Raw genomic sequence first — 22570 nt, 5'->3', positions numbered from 1 at the left:
ACTGTCAGTAAGATGAGTTTACACACATTTTACACTAAAAAAGGTTAATTATAGGATATTTATAATGCCAATTAATAATGTCATTGAAATGAATAAATGCCTGTTTTTCAAAAATAAAATTAAAACTACAAGCTACAGTGAAACTCCCATTTAAAGTGTATGTAACACTGTGGCCTAATTCACCTTCACAATGTATACATTGCTAAATGTAAATGACATGCTTATCTAATCTCACAGTATTCAAATCATATACATTTTATCATATTTCTGACTCTCAGGCATGATATCCGACAGCTACATGTTTTTTGACGTCAAGACAAAGACAAACAGAATAAAATAACACGATTGTACATGTTGAGTTAAAAGTGCATTTAGAATATTTTTACCACTTTACCATGCCAAAAGAAAACCCTAAAGTCAAAAACACCAGAAGCCACTGAGAAAAACATTTTACTCTACCAAACAGCGGAGTCACTGGTCTACCACTGCCTCAGTCAACTATTGTTTAAGGTAAAGCAGAGCACATACTCAAATGTAGAACTGTAAATGTTAAACTGATATTGATTTTTTCTTAGCAGTACATTGCTTAGCTTGCATGCTGGTCGATTTGGTTCATCAAAGATGTTAGCAAAGCAACTCAGTTCATAAAATAAGCACAACAGCATTGTCAGGTTGGACCAATGTGTTTTTATGTTACAGTCACGACTCTCACGACTGAAAATGACAACAGAAGTAAACACATTTGCCAAATTTCCTTATATCCACATTTCAAAACAATGGAAGTGACTTTTTTTTTTTGTTAGCACGATGTGACAGTGATTCGGTCTATTGTTTTTTGTGACATCACAAAGTCACAGAAGCCTTGCTGGCTTTTTATAAGGCACAGTTTCTGAATTCAGACTGTGTGCATTTCTCTGTTAATTTAACGTTTTGATACTTTCACTGTTTTTAAAAAGAAATGGAAATCTGACTTTTTACAATATGGGACCTTTAAAGCATGCCAATCACGAAAACAAATCTGCTTAATAGTTGAGTAATTTTATTCCTCCCATTAGCCGGTGTGTCCTCCGTCAACCCCTTATGTCCCTCCTCTTCTCCAACCTTCCTGAGGTGCACTCAATCTTTCAACCTGATGAAAGAAATGAGGGTGTCAGAAAAAGAAAGAAGAGAAAACATGACTAATCAGAAAGAGCACAAAGTACCGAACACAAACAGGCAAAGGGAACACATTAATCACCTCTTTCAGTCACTTTAAAGTCTCACTTTTGTTTCTGCCTAAAGCAACGCAAAGCAGAGCGGGAACAAGAGAAAGGAATACAGACACCTGTGTGATCAACAAATAGGAACTGATGTGTGTTAAGACCAATTAAAGAGCAAAGTCAAACAATTTAAACAGCAAATAAAGTTAATGAATATTCAGAGAGGGATTAAACAGACAACACCTTTTCCCTCGAACATCAAGCACTTGTTCTGGCTAAAAATTAACCTCAATCAGAGGCGGCGATCATAGCAGGAGCTGACTGCAAAGACGGAGAAAAAAAGAACCATTCTCCTGTTTTTTTCCTCTTTTGCTCCAAATTCAACACCACACTAACTTTTCCCCAGATAGAAAGGAGTTTTAGTCTCGCCTGAGTGTTTGCCCACATAAGCTCAGTGGGATCACCCTCTCCGTTTGTTCGTGGCAACACTGCACCAATGTAAAGTAGCCCCAAAATCTTGGCCAGAGGCCCGTCTGAATTTTAAGTGACCTATTTGCCCACTTGTGTGTCCCTGCACATCTCCCTCCTTCTCCCTGCTAGAGCTTGCTTGTTTAAGAGGACATACACATATCAAGGGCCTCCTTTTACTGAGGCCCTGGGACAATATTTCTTATTTCCCATCTGGCAGGACAAACCCGCCCCCTGTCACCTCACAGCTCTATAAAAGACCGAAAAAGGGCCAGATGATAAGAACTTGGTCTGAAGACAAGCCTTGCCATGCGGTGTAAAGTCCTCGTCTGTGTCGTCTTCCTGACTCTCATAAAGCATGGTGAGTATTGTGTCACTGCACTCATAGGCCGGTTGCAAAGACTGCAGTGTTGTTTCTTCAACTATTGACCAGGTTTGCTTGAGCTAACCAGGTGAAACTGGAAATATTGACACTGAGCTGTCTCAGTTGGACTCTGAATTTGAAGGCGTGTGACAGAGATGTTTTTAAGTTTTATAGTCTCAGTGCAGTCATTAGTTTATGTAGATTTGTGTTGAGGTTTACTTGGGTTGAAGTTGAAATAAGTGTAAAAGTAAAGATGTTGGTCATATTCAGACATGTCAGCATGTGCTTGACCTTTATTTTATGTTGATTCATGGTAAACATCACAGTGTATGCAAGGACTAGTGCACATATCAGAGCACTATGTATACAGTGTTAGGGCAATATGACAATACATAAAGTGCAAAAGACTGAGTCAATATTGGATTTACAGGACTCTTACAATAACCTACTGTGATTTTTCAGATATTTGAATCTGTTTATTTCACAAAACATCTCTTGAATACCATATTACAATGCATATAATGACACATGACACATGAAATTACAATGTAAAAATGTCATATACAGTGATAGACGATTATATTCATGTGAACCAGCCCAACAGTCTAATAATTTATATGTACTGAGTACTTCTCTGTACACTTTACCATGGTTACCATGGATACAAGTAGGGATTGGGGAAAAATTGAAACAGCATAGTGTCGCCATGTTTTTGTGTGGCATTATTGTGTCAATCCACTGACGCCAAGGATAGATTTTTTTTATTTATATAAATTATTAATATCACAAAGACAAATTAAACTTTTGGTAGCTTACTAGAATCATCAAGTGCTTTTTCAGTCTACGCGATACATTTGGCAGCAATAAAAATGATGGAGTTGAGACGAAACACTGCAAACTTTATCTTATAATACAAATCTTGACAAAATTTCCCTTTGGGGACATAATTAGCAGTTTAAATTAATCGCAGTACATCACAATATTTTTTTTTAGCAAATCACAAGTTTAAAGTCACATTTATATTGTATTATGACTTGAGCGTCATGATAATATCATATCGTTGGACCTCACAAGTTACAAGCAGTGAAAATTACATTCTAATCATCAGATGTTTGTTATTTTCCAAATAGAAATGGTTTAGACTCAGTTGTTCTGATTTAAATAACTTCAATTAATCTAACTTTTGAAACCAAGGAGTGAATTTTGCATCATTTGCGGATCAGTTTGTTGGTGTAAGTGGTTCAGACCAGTGATACTCAACTTACAGCCTGTGGACTAAATTTGGCCCAGAATTGGGTTCCCGGTGGCCTGTTGACCATTATTTAATTTATAGTGTAAACAGATTGACTTGCACTGGGATTTTTTTTTACATTCTTTGAATGAAAATAAAATAAGGGGCCAGAGTGCATTAAAAAACATCCAAATCATGTTTGTTTAAAAAGTGCCACGGTAGGATCCTCTGGACCCCCTGACAGAGGTCAGGGCTAAGTCCCAATTGTCCTAAAATCCTAGAAACGCCCCGCCATACACCTTGCCTGTGCTGGGCTGCTGCAACTGGATTTGTCTCCTGTCTAAGATGAGTAAGGACGGCAGACATTGAAAAATCAAAAGACAAACAAACAGACAATGTGTTATATATATACTGATGAATATTATTGGTATTTTATAAAGTGACCTCCTGTCTTTTTTTGAAAGTGACCCTGGGCCAAAGCAATAGAAGTGTTCCTGGTTTAGACTATTTCTAATACTTTTTTATTGCCTAAAATAGACACCAAAGTAAAGCATTTGTCATGTCTTTTTCTTAACACAGTCTTTTCTCTCCTGTCAATCTGCTATGATCTGCCCATCTATCACACTTAACAAGAGGTGCCACATAAACACTTCACACTAAAGAAAGCTTTCCATTGCTTGGCTCTGACTTTAACTGCCGATAAGTATTTATTGTACTAGTTACTAATTAAGCTGACTGGGTGGACCGGACTGAAAGGCTTCATATTTACTCTGATTCAAGGAGGTATACTGAGTTTACTGATTTATGGTTTGAGATGAAAAGGCAGAATGTGAAGCGGAAATTTTTATGAAACTCAAACCCTGACAGAAAATTCCTTATCACTGTTCCTTCAAATTTTTTGACATGCTAAAGAAACAAACTGGACAAGTACTATTTGCTCAGGCTGAGACTATATATTGTTGATGCAGTTGTATTGTTTTTCCCTGTATTCTTCCAATGGCAGGAAGAGATTGGCTTAAAAATGTAAGGCTGACAGTAAATGGCGAACTCCTTTCCAAATTACAATACAAATTGGCACCATGTGTCCTACGTCTTGTTTTACTTTTGTGATAAAAATCAGTGAAATGTTTGTTTGTTATCTGTTTAAACATGTCATAAAGTCAGCTAACGGACTCAGCAATGCCACCCATATCTATCTATAAGTTCGCCAGTATTAGCTAACATTAGCTGTCAAAATCAAAGCCACTGGTGACAGCACAACAATAAAACCAGAGTATTGAGTTTATTTAGTTTTTTTCTAAATCTTAAACACTAGCAGTAATTCTTGAAGCACCATTACAGCAGCAGACATTGCATGTAACAAGGATGTAAATGATCGTTATTGTGCCACGTTATGCCATTGTTGTGTAAAAATGTAAAGAAGGCGTAACGAAGGGAAGAAAAAATAGCGGCCCTGTAGCGTGATATTTGTTTAAAAAGTGTTGGAACAGTGTTAGAACAACTTGAGAAAAAATAACTTTACCTTCTTAACTGTATTGATACTTTATTTTGTTGGGAAAACACATTCATCCTTTGTATATTTGGTTACCTGTGTTAATGTGTGTTTACAACATATATGGCAATTGCATTGCAAGTTGCTATGTCCTGCACACAGAGAAAGCAAAAGCCACAACTGTGTTTCATCAGTGGTTTGTATGTATTGTATTGATGCAAAAGCACAATTTCTAAAAGAGTTTCAAGGATTGTTTGAACACATGTGTAGTGTTTTCCTGGTTTGGTGTAAGGTTTTGTTGGGTGGTTAGTGTGCAGAGTTTTGCAAAAATATCCAGTAGTTTGGAAGACACTTCCCAAGCAATCAGATAAAAACTGCCCTAGAGCAATGGTAGTCATGTTTCTTGTGGCTAAAACTGCATTTAAAAATCAGCATTTAAATCTAAATATTAAAGGCACATTTCAAAAGGCAATTTAGTCAGTAAACTGAAAGACCTCCGCTCATGTGTTGCAGTAAAACAGCATCAATGAGCCTTGCTAAGCAGAAGCTATTCATCTTCTCTCCCATTTAAACTTTCCTTTTCTTCTTACAGTGTCTCCAAGTGAAATACAAGCCAGCCCAAACACAAATGCAACCCTCCCCTGCAACGCAACATTCCCTCATTCCGCATTGGAGGATGATATAGACAAGTCTCTCATCGAAGTCAGCTGGATAAGAAACGGCTCTAACATCGCCTCATTCAGAGAAGCAGTGGCGCATATAAAGGAAGGTTTCACTTGGGACACTAGTGATTTTGTCAACGGGGACTTTTCACTGACCGTCCTCAGAGCTGGTCTGGACCTGCAGGGGTTGTATGAATGCACAATCAGCTACAACTCCACAACACTGCACTTCAGCAGCGTTACATTTAGCATCCTCTGTACGTCCTTTTTTCAGTTTTTTAGATTTGCACATTTAGTGCATATTTGAACCTAAAATGATTTTTTATCCCCTATTTTCTCTCTTTTTAGCTCCCCCCACTCTCTTAATCCCTCAGCAGTGGATGGTGTTAGAAACAGAGAGCCATCTTAAATGCCATGCAGACGGTTTCTACCCTCCTCCTGTCTTTTTCTCCTGGACCAGAGATGGACAAGTTATTCAACCTCCCTACCTCGTTGAAGGTGAACAGACCTCAAGTGGGTACTACATGGCTGTGGGCAACCTGACCCTCTTCCCGTCCCACGGGGACCAGAATGTGACCTTTGGCTGCAGAGTGTCACACAATGGCAGCGACCGAGAGCTGGATTTCCATCTCAATATCACCTGTGAGTGACACAAAGATACATTGTGTAACTTTGTAAATGTGCTTCATGACTCATTACATATTTATTTCACGTAGAACCAGAATAGCTGCTTCTGTCTAAATTCTGATTAAGCCTTTAATAACACCACAACTGTTGTCTTTGTCTCTCATCCAGATCTCCCGTCTGTTAGACTTTCTGTTGTCCCTTCGCAGTCCAACAATGTCCCTGTCACTCTTTACTGTGACATGGAGAATTTCTACCCTGAGGAAGTGTCTGTGTCCTGGCTTCAAAATGGCACAGTCCTCCCTGAGCCACCAGCCACTGAACTGAACCCAGATGGGACCTACAGGACCAGACGCTATTATACGCTGAGCCCCGAGCAGAGGGAACAGGGTGGGAAGGTCGAGTGTGCAGTACACCAACCTGGGGTAGTGCACCCTGTCAGCAGCTCGGAGTACCTTGAAAATCTGAACCCCAGAGGTATATCTTTGACAAGATTTTCTACATTCTTAGAAGTAGAGTGGAAAGAGGTCAAAATTTACACCCATTTGAGACATGCAATTATTTTTGTTTTCATGCCTCTGGCAATGTTTCGGATCGTCCATCATTCTTGTGAACACGATCTCTCAAGAACACCTTAAAGGAATTTCTTCAAATTCAGCACACACATCCACTTGGACTCAAGTGGACTGATTAGATTTTGGTGATCAAAGGTCAAAGTCACTGTGACCTTGAGTCTTTCTCATTTCATGAACACAAAATCAGAAAATGGTCTTAAGGGAGCTTCCTCAAATTTAGCACAAACATCCACTTCAACTAGGTGAACTGATCAGAATATGGTGGTCAAAGGTCAAGGTCACTGTGACATTGCATCCATCTCCTTCTTATGAATGCAATATCTCAATAAGGCGACAAGTCTCATTTTTTTGAATATGATATCTCAAGATGGCCTATAGGGCTATATTAAAATATTTCTGGCCATATCTCCAGAATTCCTATGCTATTTATGACAAAATTTCACACAAATGTCTAATAGGATGAAATAGTGAAGTGATTACATTTAATGTCCAAAAGCTCAACTTCACTGTGACATCATCATTTTCTGCAAAAAGCCCTTTCTGGCCATTACTCATCCTCATAAGTCAGGGAGAAATTTGGTCAGATCCTGAATTGGTGACACTAATTTTGGGTGCCCACATGATCGTATAGATCTGCTGTGCTGGGAAAAGATGTGTGTGAAGCATCCATGCTTTCACAAACATGGATGTAAACTTTAAGTGCAACTTGACATGCTTGCAGTGGCATACAACCTTGAGGTGGTAGTTCTTGTTCGGTACCCTTTTTTTACTTTGGATGAACTGATGAGTGATCCCCTGATATCAACTGCTGCTTTAAAACAAGTCAGAGAACAGAAAAAAAACAATTAAAGTATGTCTGATATATCACCATGTATCACTGTGCTACTTTTTGAGCAGTAGTATCATCCTTTGCAACTTGTTTGTCTTGTTCTTCACACTTGCACAGTGTAGTCACTGACAGGTTTCTCTCTCTGTGTCCTCCTAGATGAGGCTCCGGTGCTGACCAAATCAGCCAAAGCATCTGTGGCTATGATGTGCATTTCTCTGGTACTGGTTTTCCTGCTCTGCTTTGGCTTTTCTTGGAGGAGGAGAGATGGTGAGTTATAAGGCAGTGCTACATGCCGCTGTGATACAGTTGGCAGGTGTTGTGCGGCAGATCGAAAATAGTTCCTGCATGAAACTGCTCACAGCAAGGTCTGTGGAGGATTATCCTGAGTAACTGGATTTCTGGGAAGAAACATTACTGTTACTTCCTCAAATATATTTTTGGAGCTTTGTGCACCACAAGCCAAGTGCCATCTAGTTCCATTATATTCAAAGCAGACATCTCCATGTCCAATATTCTCCAACAATCAGCAGCTTAGAATAAAACAATGTAAAGGATAAAAAGCACTACAAGTAAGAGGAAAAAACTGCACCAGTAAAGCAAAGTCTATTTGTGACCATAGTCTTTTATTTGAAGGCTTTTTGGACGGCAAGGGAGATAAAAGTCTAGTTTTCAAAAAACAAGGGGCAAATATAAAAGAAATGCCATAAAAAAAACCAATTTGTGTTACCAGAATAATCTTGTGATCCTTCAAATTTATCTTTGGACTTTATGTGGGTCCTGGGGCATCATTACAGAAAGAAACCCCAAGTGTTTGTCCTATTTAAAGTTTCAGAGATAGCATATCCTATCTTCCCATTACTGAAGCAATTCTTTAACTCTTGGCATATCCTATCTCAGTCCTCGTATCTTATCTCTAAGGTACACTATGCAGGATTTTTCTAGAAAGAAAAAGAAAACAACAAAAAAGAAATGTATAGTAGTAAGCGTCAACTGATTCCTTTTATAGTATCAGTTTGTCAAGTTGATGGATGTAGTTGTATCAAACCTTTTCAAGTTTTTATACGTTTTTGCTGCTTCTCTGTGACACTCCATTATAGTAAATGCACATTCAACAGATGGTGCTGCATGCCCCACAAAAATTCTCTTCAATCCATTTCCAGTTATCATGTATAACTTCATGTAATTAAATATAAAATATTGATTTTAATGCATTGATTCAGCATAGGAACCATTTCAGAAGCAGCAAGCAATTAGGTGCAGGGAAGATGTTTTTCTGTAGGCTAACATAGAAGTTAACATACCCCTTTTCCTCCTTTCTTGTTTTACCCCATTGTTGTTACCACACAGACCTTTTTTAGCAGTTATTTTGAATTCCATTCTAATTTAGGATTTTTCCTAAATGCAGTCAGGGCACGTGTTTCTGTAACACCAAACGTCCTACATGTCATTGTAAACTGAGATAAGACAGGACTTCAGACTTAGGAAGTTTGTGTAACGAGGCCACTGACACCCATGTTGGGAATATACCAGGAGATCCACATATATTTAAAACGTATGCAAGTAAAGTTACAACACAGTCTTTCAAATCGTAATCTTGAATCTGCACCTCTGTATTTTTACTCTTAACTGGCATTATCAGTATCACATTTTTATAAACCAGTATGTTATTAAACTGTGAGTACACAGACACGATAGGTTTCATGATCACTTGGTCCAGCAGGTTGAAAGTAATGCATGCTTATAGCAAACCGTGTAATTATTGCACAACAGCTGCCACCTCTCCCCCCTCTTTTCTCTCACTGACTCTCCACTCCTTTTTCCCTTCCACAGAGAAACAGAAGTCTCTGAATGTGTCCGGGATCATTCTCCCTCCGCGAGTGATTGTTGGTCAAAAGGGCAGAGTGACAGTGAGCATTGAGGGCAGGAGGGTGGACCGAGTCCAGACTGCATGGTTTCTCAATGACAACCCTATCTGTGACACTTCACTCACAGGTAGGAGACCTTCCGCACATCCACATAACCAGCAGTAACTTGGGAATACTCTTTTGTCCTTTCTGACAAAGTTTGGCAGCACAACCTGAGTTTGTGACCGCTGGTACAGAGCTTCTATAACAGAACTTCATTTTGGAACAGAGAGGGAGAATTTGGTCAGATACTGCTTGGTGGCACTGATCTCAGGTGCCCACATTGAAACTGTGCTGATTGTATAGATCTGCTGGGGAAAGTGAAGGCATGTTTTCACAGACATGGATGTAAACTGTGAGTGCAGCTTGAAATGTTTGCAGAGGCATAATCCCCTGATATCAGTTGCTCCTTTGAAACAAAGTCTGAAAACTGATTTAAAAAATCGAAGTAAATAACCCACTTGTGAACTTTGAAGCTTTAATGTGTCTTAAAAAAGGCTGAATAATGGCTGAATGAGACTACAGAACGTCATCAAGCCAAACGCAGCTTCACAGCCTGTTGTGTTTGCAATGTTAAGTCATTCGACTGTGGTGTAGTTTGTTTATAGCCTGACATTAGCATTTTACTTCCAACGAATAACCACAAACTGCTTATACTTCTGGCGAATAACCACAAATCGCTGCCCTACTTTTGAAAGCAGGTTACATCATTTTTTGCAACTTGTTTGTCTTGTTCTTAATGCTTGCACAGTGTAGTCATTGATAGTCTTCTCCCTCTGTTGTAAGGATTCTATAAAGCAACTTTCGATCATGTGAGTCACTGCTCATGAAGTGCAGTCAAACTGTAAACTAGGCAGCACTGATCAAATAAGAATTAAGATTCTGTTACTGCATTGCCCATTTCTCCCCTCAAATGTTTTCATAAACATATTTTAGTATACTGTTTAGTGTAAAATGAGAAAGTTAATCAAGTAGGTGGGCGGTGCTTCATATTGGCGCGACTATTTCACATGTCAAAAAAACAAACTTTCTCATTTTACAGCTAAACAGTTCACGAAATACATTTTTGAAAACATTTGAGGTAAAAAAAAATATAGACAATGCAGTAAGTTACAGTGTGTTTGACAGTTTGGCTGTAGTTTGCAAGCAGTGATTGGCTCCTCAGCTTTGATTGGTAGGTTTTGCTGCGCTGCAGTTGATTATAGCAAATGACAATAGAGGAGGAGAATGAGGGACATGATCTATCTCTCTAATACTATTAGAATATAGTAACAGTTTCAGCAAATATGACAAAGTCATTTCCTCAAAAGTTATTAACTTCAGTTTTAAAGAAATAGCTTAACATTTTGGGAAATATACTTTTTTCACAGTATTTCTGAGAGTTAGATGATGGTAAATAAGATAAGTTAAAGATAAACAGAGATACAACTTTGAACAACTCCAACTCACATGTCTTTTTGGTAAACATGAAGCTACCACCAGCTGATAAATCCAAAGCTCATTACATGTTTTATCTTATCATTTAATCAGTACAAAACCCAAAGCAGGAAACCAACACACCATGCTTTTATGTTGGACCTTTGTGTCAAACTGTTTCTTGGCGAGGCACAGGGAATTCCTTGAGTCCTGTTGTCATGGTGAGGTTGCCAAACAACCCGCAGCGATGGAGATTCCACATGTTTTTCCACAGATTTAACAAACCAGACATATCAAATTTGTAATCTTGGTGCTGATGGGTAGAGTTTATATCCTTTTGGAGAGAGACAGGCAACTGTTCTTTTAAACCTGCTTAAAGTAATACTTCACCCCCAGGTTTACCATTTGTAAATCAATTGATCATGCAGTGTTCCCTTGAAATCATGAGGAAAACCTTGTTTTTCTTGCATGCCTTCTCTGCAAACAACCAACATATGGATTTGTTGATTGACTGGGGACCACGTTTCCTTTACGTTAACATAAAAATGGAGGGAAAAAAAGGACGTTAAAGGATTAGTTTTAAATGTGTTTGGATTGATGTCAAAATATTACATTAACCCTTTGAAACCTGAGCAAATTAGTTTTATTTCTATAAAAAATATCAGAAAATCACCTGATATAAAAAAATATAAATAAATAAACAAATAAAGGAAATTACATGAAAAGTGCTTATATATATTATATAGTGCAAATATGTAATATAATTTTAAATATGTTACTATTAGAACTAGAAAAAAAATCCCCTAGCTTTTTTTTTTTCTTTTTTCCCCAAGACATTTTCCCCTAACCTTTTAAAAAAATAATTTCCTAAATGTAATACATTTTTGCAGTTTGTGGAACATTTCTTACCAGGTTGCTTATTGGCTTTCCCCCCATGTTTTTAAAAGAAACCAATTTGCTCTGGGTTTGAAGGTCTGTAAGAAGCACAAGAAAAGTGATATCACTTCAGGTTTCAAAGGGTTAAAGTGAATAATGCCACATGAAACATCTTTATTTCTATTGCAACTGCTTCTAAAAATGCCATGTTTTCTCTTCTACACTTAATTTTGCTAACAATTTACAACCTCACACACAAAGGAACCTCCAAAGCTAACTTTAACTGCCTCTATAACCCGCTAACCACCATCCATCTGCCCTACGGTCTAACTCTCACCTCCCCAGTGTCAGAGAAAGGCCCTCTGCTGTCCTCCAGAGGAGATATGGGTTACTACAAGCTGCACACTCAGGGGCCGCTGCACTCATCTGGAAGTGGCATCCAACAGCTGATCTCCTCCCTCACCTTCATCCCCCAGATTTCAGTCCACAAGGGGGCTGTGTTTAAGTGTCAGGTGTCGTACATGGGCAAAGACAAGATCGCAGTGGAGAGAGTCTCAGAGAAGTTTACTATCCTGTGTAAGAACATTTTTTGCACTTATTCAATTTTTCTGTGCTTTTCTGTGATTTCTACATTTATGGAATGGACATTTCATCTTTCAGCTGCTCCAGAAGTTTCAGAAATCCAGCTGGCAGAGACACCAAGTGACTCTGGTAAAAAAAAAAAAAAAAAAAAAAAAGTCTATGATTTATTTAATTCAGTACATGTGAAACATTTTTGGTTGTGTGAGGCTTCATCCCTGCAATTTCTGTCCTCCAGATGTTATCAGCATGACTGTCCGGGCGTCACATTTCCATCCAGATGTCATCACCTTCCGCTGGTTCTGCCAGGGGAGTGAGCTGAGCCCTGTGGCCTCTCAGGCCTCGTCCTCCCCTCGACCCAACTCCGAAGGCTTCTTCTCAGCCTTCAGCCAGTGTAAACTGCCCCGCAGTGAACTGGAAAAGGGAGGCACTAAAGTATGGGTCAGTGTCCACCACATCGCACTTAAGCAGCCGGTCACCCGTGAGACCAGAGGTAAGAAAGAGGCAAGGACAGAAAAAGTACTGGCTCACGTGGGGACAGTATACTGCTTTTATAAATTTACAAAAGTAAGAGTAAGATGGAAGCAATTCGTCTCAGTTTCTGTCAGGTGGATAGCATGTTTGTTTCTTATGTTCTTAAAAGTCCACATCTGTACCAAAGTTTAACCTTTGAAACCTGGAGCGACACAACTTTTCTTATGCTGCTTTCACAAGTATTTAAACCTTTGAAACCCGAACAAATTGGTTTAATTTGTTTTCCAAAATATGGGAATAAAGGGCAATGAGCAACTTGGTTCCACAAATTATTTGATTAAAAAACATACAATCAAAAAAGCCTATATAAAAAAAATATATATATATATATATATAAACTATATTAATTACATATTTATATTTATTTATATATAATTTTTATAATTATTTGAAATTAGGCTACAATATTACTCTCTTTTTTAAGAACTTTCCCCAGGTCATTTGCCCTTTTTTCACTTTTTGTTTTTATTTTTAATTTATTTTTTTAAACGTATTTTGTGGAAATTCTTCTTGTACTTTTTACAAGGGTTTTTTTTTTGCCAATTTTGTGGTCATTTCTTCTTTTGTTGATTATTGCTTTCTTTCCATGTTTTTGAAAGAAATCAAGCCAATTTGCTCAGGTTTCAAAGGATTAATGTATTTGTCTATTTTATTTTTCTATACATTTTCTTTTAAAAGAACACCACATTTCTGATGTATTGATTTGTTGTCAATCTCTGGAGTTCTTGGGGTTATACCGGATGGAGAGGGAGGATGAGTTAGGATTTAATTTGTATTTGTACACTGGACTGGTGTTTACTGTTTGTTTTGCATAATGGAAAATAAAAATTGCAAGTCATCAAAAAAGAAAGAGGGTAAGAAAGGGCATACAACTTGATGACACATTTAAAACTGACACTTAAATCTCAATCTCATCCCCAATAGGATTCATCAAAAGACCATGTGTGTCCGAAATCGTCAGCTCCACTTCTTCCCCAGACCAGACTCTGATGCTTGGATGTGAGATCACAGATTTCTACCCTCCGAACGTATCAGTCACCTGGCTGAGGCTCAGGGAGGGAGAACAAGATGACAGAGAGGAGGAGGTGATAGAAGGAGGAGAGATGTGGGGCCCCGTACAGACTCAGCCCAGACTCTACAGGGCCACAGCCACTCTGAGAAGAAAGGCAGCCAATCAGGAGAAAAAGGAGAGAGGAGGAGGGATTATTTGTAGAGTGGAGCACTGTTCTCTACACGAGCCGATCGAGAAACACTGGAAAAATGTTGACATTGGTATGAACTTTTACTGTCATCAGCTTTTGGAAAAATATCCCTAATTTTAGTCATTTTTATTCACCCCTGCTTCCTTTTTGACTTCCCTCAGTTGCTCCCTCCATTCCTCCATCACTCTCTGTCTGTTGGAGCAGTGAAGGGGTCGGTGTGTTCTCTCTGCTGTTGAAGGGAGGTCATCCTAAAGTCAAATTACTGTGGGCAGCAGGAGGAGCCACACTTACACCGTTAGTGTCCAACGAGACAGAGGAGATAGGAGACGACGGACAGAGGGAGCTGAAAAGCGTGTGCGCTCTGGAGAGGTCCACGAGCCTGCCAAGTCCGCCAAACACACAGCTGGGGAGACGGAAGAATGGACATGCAATAAGTACTTGTCATTACTGTATTTTCATGTCTTGTTTGAAGAAATGACATTTCAGAGGACCGTTTCTTAGGTGGCCTTTGTTCCACTAGCTTCAGTCTGATTAGATATTTTGACAAATGCTTGTAATACATGAATGGGACTTCCAGCAGTCTCCTACATAAGAGCAAAGCACACACATTATAGGTGTTTAGCCTCTTTGTTGTTGTTGTTTTGTGTCTCTTTTGTAGTAGTAACGCATCTCTCTCTGTAGTTTTGTGTCTCCTTGTGGTCGCTTTGTGTCTCTTTGTAATAATTGTATGTCTCTTTGTGGTTCTTTTCCACTTTTTGTGTCTCTGCATCTGTTTTGCATGTCTTTATGGTCGTTTTGTGTCTCTCTTTAGTCATTTTATGTATCTGTAGTTGTTTTGTGTCTCTTTGCATCTGTTTTGCATGTCTTTGTAGTCTCTCTCTTTAGTCATTTTATGTATCTGTAGTTGTTTTGTGTCTCTTTGCATCTGTTTTGCATGTCTTTGTAGTCTCTCTCTTTAGTCATTTTATGTATCTGTAGTTGTTTTGTGTCTCTTTGCATCTGTTTTGCATCTCTTTGTTGTCATTTTGTGTCTGTCCTTAGTCATTTTATATATCCTTGTAGTTCTTTTGTGTCTCTTTGCAGTTGTTTTGTATCTCTTTGAATTTCTTTTGAATCACTCTGTCATTGTGAGTCTCTTTTCAGTCAACTAGTGTCTTTATAGTCATTTTGTTTCACTTTGTAGTGGTTTGAATCTCTTTGCAGTCATTTTGCATCTCGTTTTCTGTCTCTTTGTAGTGGTTTTCGAATCCTTTTTAGGTCGTTTTGTACTCTTTGGTAGTGGTTTTGCATCTCTTTTACATTGTAAGTTTCTTTGGAGTTGATGTTATGTCTATTTGTTGTCATTTTTTGTCTTTGTTTCTCTTTGTAGTTCTTGTGTATATCTTTGTAGTCATTTTGTGTTTCTTCCTGGTCAGTATATGTCTCCTCATGGCACATTTGGTCAGTGAAGGCCAAGGGACCCTTGACCTTGTACCCAGTAGGCCCATTCAGTAATCCATCCATGGTTTAGATACACAACCAACAGGGTCAAGAACCTAGAACTACATTTTTACAATCCAGCAAACAAAAAACTTGGTTTTTAAGGAAAAAGTGGATATTGTGGATGTAGCGTCCATAAATATGAGGCTTTTTACATTGATTATTACTAAATAAGCTACAGTTGCAAATTTGTCCAGACAGACTCCTGAGGTTAAAGCTAACCATGCACAGCCTGGTTTTGATGTTTGTAGGTCAAATGATGACCTTACATTTTGATTCAATCCAAAAGTTGTAAATAGTGTTTCACTTCTGGCCGTTCAGGGGGATTGTTTCCCCAAGACAAACAAGGTAAAGAGAAGTGACACTGACATAAGCTGACAATATTGAGTTTGTCAATGTAGACTACTTTTCCTCTTTGGTTGACTTAGGGAGCTAAAATAATCCTCTGACTGAAATCTCGTGTTTTTTAAGCTACATGCATTTTCTTAGCATTTCAGAAATGATTGTTTTCCCCTCCAGTGGCTGTGGTTTTCAGAGTATGACAAACTGCACTTTCTCTCGCTCTCTATTTTTTTTTTTTGATAAAACATGCTGCTCCTGTTGCATGATGGGAGGTGTAGGAGCCATATACTGGAGCTTTATCCATAATAATCAGAATACTCCTAACACTGCTGTATCAATTTTTACCATTGTTTTGTTGATCTGTCTCTTGCAATACTCAACTTTTACGTAAGTGTGATATTAATCTCTGAAATACCCCTTTCATGTTCATTCAGTACTCCAGTCATCTCTTTGAAATTATCAGGTGTGAAATTTGATTTACAATTATATAAGATGTAAAAACTTTTTTGCATTATAACTGGAAAATTTTCTACACATCCTTTGAAATGTGCCCTTACTCCTGAAGCACCTTTTTGCAAATGAGTTGTTGTTGCACTCATGGATACCCAACACTGTGGCTTCAGTGGTATTATATGCAGAAAGTCAAATTCAAACCTCTTGTAAACTTTCCCATTTCCTCAAACATAAAATGTAAACAAAGTGTTTTACTTATTTTCTGTATACAACACTGGTTGGCACTGTTGTCTTCATTTTTTTTTTTACTGTTGTTACTTTGCAGAAACAAAAGCTGCTGTCACGGACCCTCACACTGAAGGAATCGAATACATCGATGAAAATGTGGATGGAGAGAACAACAACATTGACAGGGATGAGGAAACAAAGTCAGACGTGGATGAGGACAGTGTCAAAGAAACAGAGGAAGACCCGGGAGCGCTGCACATCAACAGGGTCAACTTGAGGAAGGGTCCCAGAGAAAATGAGAGAGCGCGGTTGAGGGTTTGCGTGGAGATCACACACCCTGCACTCAAGCTTCCTGTTTATCGAACCTGGACAGGTAAGACAAACAATAAACATACACACATTACAGAGTCTGCATCCTGAAAAAAACACACTGAATACAGAAAATCCTTTTGGGTGAGTGAAAGTAACCAATGTGGCAAATGTCAAAAAGTAAATGTGACACTCAGCAGGAAGTTTGCTCATGTTTTCTGACTTAATCTTATGTCCTCTCTTTCAGAGCCCAATGAGGAAATTTCATCTTCCGCATGAAAACCCTGATGTGTGCAAGAGTGCCTCTCTGTTTCATATATCCCATGTAATATATCTAATATATATCTTTATAGTAAATATAAAGTAGTAGTCAAGTTAGTCCAACATTTTTGGCTTTTATTTATTACTATCTGTTCTTAATCTGTCATCCATTACCTTTTTTCTTCATGATTTTATACAAATGTCCATATTTTTGTATGAATAATTTTACATAATAATCAAGCTTTTTTTCTCAATCTGCTTTGGAAAATAAATTCAAGTTTTTTTTGGGAGATATGCTTGTTTGGGATTTTGTTTTTGAGTGCGAAAATGAGTCAGCAGACAAAGTTACTGTTGTTCTCTTCTGTTTACTGTTCTGATATCTGTTGCTGGTCAACTGCTGAAGTAAGTTCTCAGTTTAAATACACTTCTGTTTTTTTCTGTTGCACTCCGACCACAGGGATGTCACTTCACTGTGCTGCGCAGAAGAGGTGCTTCGTGGTTGAACTGAGAAATTAAGATGTTGTTTAGTATAGAACTTCCTCTTTATTCAGTCTACCATGGCTGTGCACTGTCCACAACTGGAAACATACATGTTCTACATTCTGTTTTTATTCTTTGTATATGACATTAGGTTTGTGAATTCTCTGTTCTAAATAATTCCTCTGATATATATTGCATACAATATACTTCTCACAATAGTGTCATGCACGCCTGTAAACAATGGGATGCCATTTTAGTCAATATTAAATAGATAAATAAATAAACATGCATATGAAATAAAACAATAAAGAAAGAATACAAAGGCATATGAAATAAACATTCAAAATGTATTATTTAATATGCATATAAAATAAGTAAATACGTTGTGGCTGTGAAATAAGTCCTGAAATGAAAAAATGATGTAATTAAATAATTTGTCTCGGTTAATTTTATATCTATTTATTTTAGGATTTATTCCATAGCCATATGTACAGCACAGCGGAGAGTCAACAAACTGACCCAGTAATGTCAAAATACACAGCATTACTTATTTGCAAAACATCACAGTGTATTGAACTGAAAAATGTGTTTACATTCAACTTTTTATTTGTTAAAAATAGCCTATATTAGTTTTGCCTTGAATATTTTCAGTCTGCTTTAAGCACACCCTTGGGATTTAAAGTGCTGTGTGGTTGGAATATCTCTAATATGAACACATTTTAACCAAATGCAAGCCAGTCTGCACTGTTATGTTCAAAAGGACTTAAATTAAGGGATGTTTGCAAAGATTAAGACCTTTTTATTTGGGAGGGGGGTTTAGTCCTAATAATGAAGTCATGTTCTGACGTGTTTTTTTCCATTGCTATTGTTACTAACATGAGAAATGATCATCCACCCAAGCTGTAGGTGAGCATAGTTATTTAAAATCACTCGTGTGTCACACAACTACTCAGAGACCATCACGTAACCTTTTGTGGCCTGACTGAACAGAAGCTTTGTGCACATCCGCAAACTGCGCTGGAGTCTGAGCTCAGCTGTGTTAATCACCTCTTCCTCATCATGATACACCGGACATTTGTCTGCATGAGGAACTGAACCGTGGCTGTCAGCGGAGGAGCTCAAAGCTGGTCACGATTGGATGAAGCCTGCTGTCGAATTTTGGGGAAATTAAACTGCCAGATTGGTTACAACAAAGTTACATCCAGAAGAAACCAGATGGTCAGAGAGTCCACGAGGAGGACGTTTTGAAGATGGACCCCGAGAGCCCCATCGGCAGGATGGGGAGGACTTTCTGGACAGTTTGGGTGAGCTGCTGCTTCATCTGAAAACAAGTTAACAGTTTTAATATGAATGTTAGCAGCTGTGAAATGTGCATGGAAAGTTTCCCTCTTCCTGTGTCCGTGCATCTCTCTCTCTCCAGACTTCTGATTTTGTTTGTCTACCTCACTCACGCACGCACGCATACTCACGCACGTACATAGATACATTGTATGTTTAGGTTTAGTTTATTTAAAGAAGAGGCAGCGCAAATTAATACATACACAAGGTATAAAATGCCAGAATTAGCCAGAAGGCTTTTTTTTTTTATCTGTAGTCCCCTGGGCAAGGTGGTACACAAAGCTTCCTAGAAAAACAGCAAAGCAAAATAACAAAAATAACCCCAAAAAAGGACATACAGTTTAAAATATTCCTTTAAACACACCAGCAAGAGAAGGAAAACAAACAAACAAAAAAACATCAGACAAAAAGCAACAAAACGTGCAATTTAAAGACTGTAAAAGAAAATACACATTTTTAAAGCTCTATAAGTTGTATTGACATATGAGCATATAGAATGACAATGCAAAGCATGCAGGATATATAGATAACAGCATCAAAAAGAGTGTAGTGCTGACAAGTGTGAGCATTAATCATCATTTTCTTAACTGATTACTGAAAGATATAGGCGTTAAGTTCCCTGATGTGAAAGGGAATTACATTCCACTCTTGAGCCTCTGACAGACCAGGCTGACTGGCTAAAAGCACTTTCTGCAACAGGATAATACGATCTCCTCTTGTGGACCCCCAAGTAAAACAGTTTTAGTTTTTCTGCTGATGTAGGCTTTAAGCAGTGGTGAAGCTAGGTCACGGGAAATTTTGCACACCAAGCACAAGTTCGCATACTTTATTAGGTCATCCCAGCTAGCTTATGTTACCTCTCAACATTATATTTCCTCCATTGGCATGACCATAATGAGGAACATCACTGACAAAGAAGGGCATAACGTTTTGAATCTATGCTACAGTGCCACAACATGTACACTAAAACATTATACCACTACTGTGCTTTCCACAAATGTTTTGAATCTGGCTGCTTAAATTTATTGCTTACAATTCGTTGTTGTTCTAAATTTCAAATAATTTGGATGGAAATAACTCAGAGACAATGTTCACATTTTTGTGCTCAGTTTAAAAGCAGCTGATGATTTCCACAGCAATTTCTTTTAAAGTCAATTTTCATCATTCATTTAAAACTTTATTTTTCATAAATGTTGATTTGCAGACTCGCAGACAACTTGTACTCAAATTGCACATTTTTTTTGCATGCCCAGCAGATCTGTTGAGCAATGATTTAAACAGTCTAGCTTAAAGTTTATTGCATGTATGTGGAATTGATTATTTGGTAACAATATAACACCATATTTAATTTCCATTAGGACATTATTAGGAATTTGTAGACCTGTGAAATGAAACATTACTTATTTTCCCCTTACATACAGATACAAGTACATAAGTTATGTTGGACAGCAAGGTGTGGCTCACAGACCTATTCCACAGTAGACATTTTCATTTGTGTTAACAGGAAAAGCACAGATGTAACTGAAAACGTTAATGACAGCTTTTAGAGGTTCAAGTCAACAAGTCCTCCAACACATTGGTTCCCAACCTAGCCTGGCCATCCTGAATCCCACTAGAGGTCACTAAAGCTTCACAGATTGTCACGAGGTCTTCTTGTATTTTAAGGGTCGAAGGAAACTTTTTTAAAAAAAATAATTATACAGTAACTATATATCAGCATTTATTTATCTCTGTAAGGAAAACTAAATGAGTATTGTAATTTAAATTCTCATAGCTTAAAAAACTCATAGCTTTATGAAGCTCTATGTTCTGGTTTTATGGCCAGATCTTTGAAACTAGGCTGCTTGCTACCTGCCCACGAAAAAGCAGTCAAAGTTAGCAACTAGCTGCAGCATTGACCCTCATAACTAAAGAAAAATGTCAGCACATAAATGCTTAAGTTTCCCAAGGTGTGGTTTGAAGTTGGAGCTCTGTGCAGGCTGGTCAGATCTTCCACATTAAACACTGACAACCATTTATGGACCTCACTTTGAGTATGAAGGCATTGTCGTGTTGAAACAGGAAAGGGCCTTCCCCAAACTGTTGCAGCATAACTGGAACAACACTATTGTGTAAAAAGCCTGGTATGCTGTAACATTAAGATTTCCCTTCACTGGGATGAGGGGACCTATTCCAACACATAAAAACAGACTTGGATCAAAAGTATGGGAAGGTATGAACAGGAGTGTCCTTGTACTTCTGGCCATATTGTTACAGTATTTGTTTTTAAAAGACAACACAGCATGTGGGGAAAACAGTGAAAATGCAAATGATCTAAAAATGAGAACAAATGATTCATTAATAAAATTAATCTTAATATCATTCATTAATATTTCTCTCTATCTCATCTTCAGTACTATATAACCGGAGCAGTGAACAGATTCCTCAGGCCAGAGCCCACTGACGTCGCCACCAATGACCCAAACTCCATCCAGGAATCTGCAGTTGACAGTGAGCCCACAAACATCACCAGCAATGACCCGAACTCCATCCAGGAATCTGCAGTTGACAGTGAGCCCACAAACATCACCAGCAATGACCCAAACTCCATCCAGGAATCCTACAGTTGACAGTGAGCCTGCCAACTTTAGCCAAACAGAAGGTGACACCAGCGGGAGGGGGGTGGATGAGGAACAGGCTCTTGCGTCAGCGTCTCTGCTTAGCTCATTTCGGCCACTTGTTGCCTGGGAAGTTTGCACCACAGACATCGACTTAAAGACTGATGAAGAAAGCGTGCCGTGCAAAACTCAGCTGAGTGGAGGCAGCGAGAGCAAAGCATCTGAGGGAGGTGGGGGCACCAGAGAGGAACAGTTGGCCAATGCAGGAAACAATGACACAGGGCTGTTCTTTGCTAAAGACGATAAACAAGAAGAAAACATCAATCAGAAATTGTGCACTCGCGGACGTGATGAGATGCCAGAGAATGAAGAGTATGAAGAACATGTGAATGCAACACTGACAGGTGATGCAGTGAGTGAAGACATGGAGAAAAGTGCAAGAGGTGCTGAGGAGACTGAGAAGGCACCGCATGATCCTCAAAAAATGGATGAAACCATCCAAGTAAAGGAGGCGGACGATAAAATGCAGCTTGAAGATGAACAACATTTGCAGGCAGAAGACACTGACGTAAAATTGTGCCAGATTGCAGGTCTAAGTCTAGGAGAAGAGGATAACATGCATGTAGAGGAGGTGAAGGTGCAGAGGAACGAGGCAGATGAGGAAGTAGAAAACAGTGATGGTGTGCCAAAGCTTGCGTTTGAAAATGAATGTGATAAGGGAACAAGGGAAGCTGAAAATCAGCTCTCAGTCTGTGAAGAATTGTCAGATGATCACAGAGATTTCAATGAAGTCCCAGGCTTTGCTTCACAGCACGTTGAATTACAGATGACCTACGACAAAAGCAGCATTGTGTCTGAAGATGAGCTAATAGTTGTCGAGCAAGAGCGTGTGATGGCTCACTGGAGTGAAAGTGTTAACGATGAGGATGCGAAAGAGAAGGGATGAGAACACAGTGGATGAGGTTGCTGTCGTTGAGGAAGAAAATGTGAATGAGGCTGCAAACAACCAGATAACAGATGATGCACAAGTGCAGAGGGACAACATCAAAACTGTTACAGAAGAAGACATTTTACCTGAACATGTTACATGCAATGAAGAAGTCTTACAGAATGCTCCAAAGCAGGAGG

At 38.6% G+C, this 22570-nt stretch overlaps 2 protein-coding genes across 4 annotated transcripts in view; both read left to right on the top strand.

Moving 5' to 3' along the window:
* The window catches only part of si:ch211-180a12.2, a 37816-nt gene extending 20564 nt beyond the window's left edge, over positions 1-17252 (top strand). The window contains exons 1-13 of one of the 3 annotated variants that reach the window (XM_042507957.1): positions 1801-2028; positions 5347-5673; positions 5765-6058; positions 6212-6517; positions 7601-7711; positions 9275-9436; positions 11986-12216; positions 12301-12351; positions 12458-12712; positions 13678-14025; positions 14117-14389; positions 16555-16830; positions 17014-17252. In XM_042507957.1, the coding sequence (XP_042363891.1) occupies positions 1977-2028; positions 5347-5673; positions 5765-6058; positions 6212-6517; positions 7601-7711; positions 9275-9436; positions 11986-12216; positions 12301-12351; positions 12458-12712; positions 13678-14025; positions 14117-14389; positions 16555-16830; positions 17014-17045 (2718 nt within the window). In that variant the 5' untranslated portion in view covers positions 1801-1976 and the 3' untranslated portion in view covers positions 17046-17252. Of the gene's footprint in view, positions 1-1800; positions 2029-5346; positions 5674-5764; positions 6059-6211; positions 6518-7600; positions 7712-9274; positions 9437-11985; positions 12217-12300; positions 12352-12457; positions 12713-13677; positions 14026-14116; positions 14390-16554; positions 16831-17013 lie in introns of those variants that run through there. The other 2 variants (XM_042507956.1, XM_042507955.1) reach the window with 2 other exon arrangements.
* A 1249-nt stretch (positions 17253-18501) lies between these two features.
* On the top strand, positions 18502-22388 carry LOC121959072. Its single transcript, XM_042508251.1, has 2 exons — positions 18502-18811; positions 21239-22388. Exon 2 carries the CDS (start codon positions 21300-21302, stop codon positions 22386-22388), a length of 1089 nt encoding a protein of 362 aa, XP_042364185.1. The 5' UTR covers positions 18502-18811; positions 21239-21299.
* The last annotated feature ends 182 nt before the right edge of the window (positions 22389-22570 follow it).

Source organism: Plectropomus leopardus, chromosome 19 (assembly GCF_008729295.1).
Source record: "Plectropomus leopardus isolate mb chromosome 19, YSFRI_Pleo_2.0, whole genome shotgun sequence".
Lineage (NCBI taxonomy): Eukaryota > Metazoa > Chordata > Actinopteri > Perciformes > Serranidae > Plectropomus > Plectropomus leopardus.
The sequence above is the reverse complement of the archived record's forward strand: the minus strand, read 5'-3'. Positions and strand labels throughout refer to the sequence as shown.

Excerpts from the sequence above, each read along its gene's own strand:
- LOC121959072 (XM_042508251.1), top strand. The coding sequence starts at position 21,300 with ATGACCCAAACTCCATCCAGGAATCTGCAGTTGACAGTGAGCCCACAA.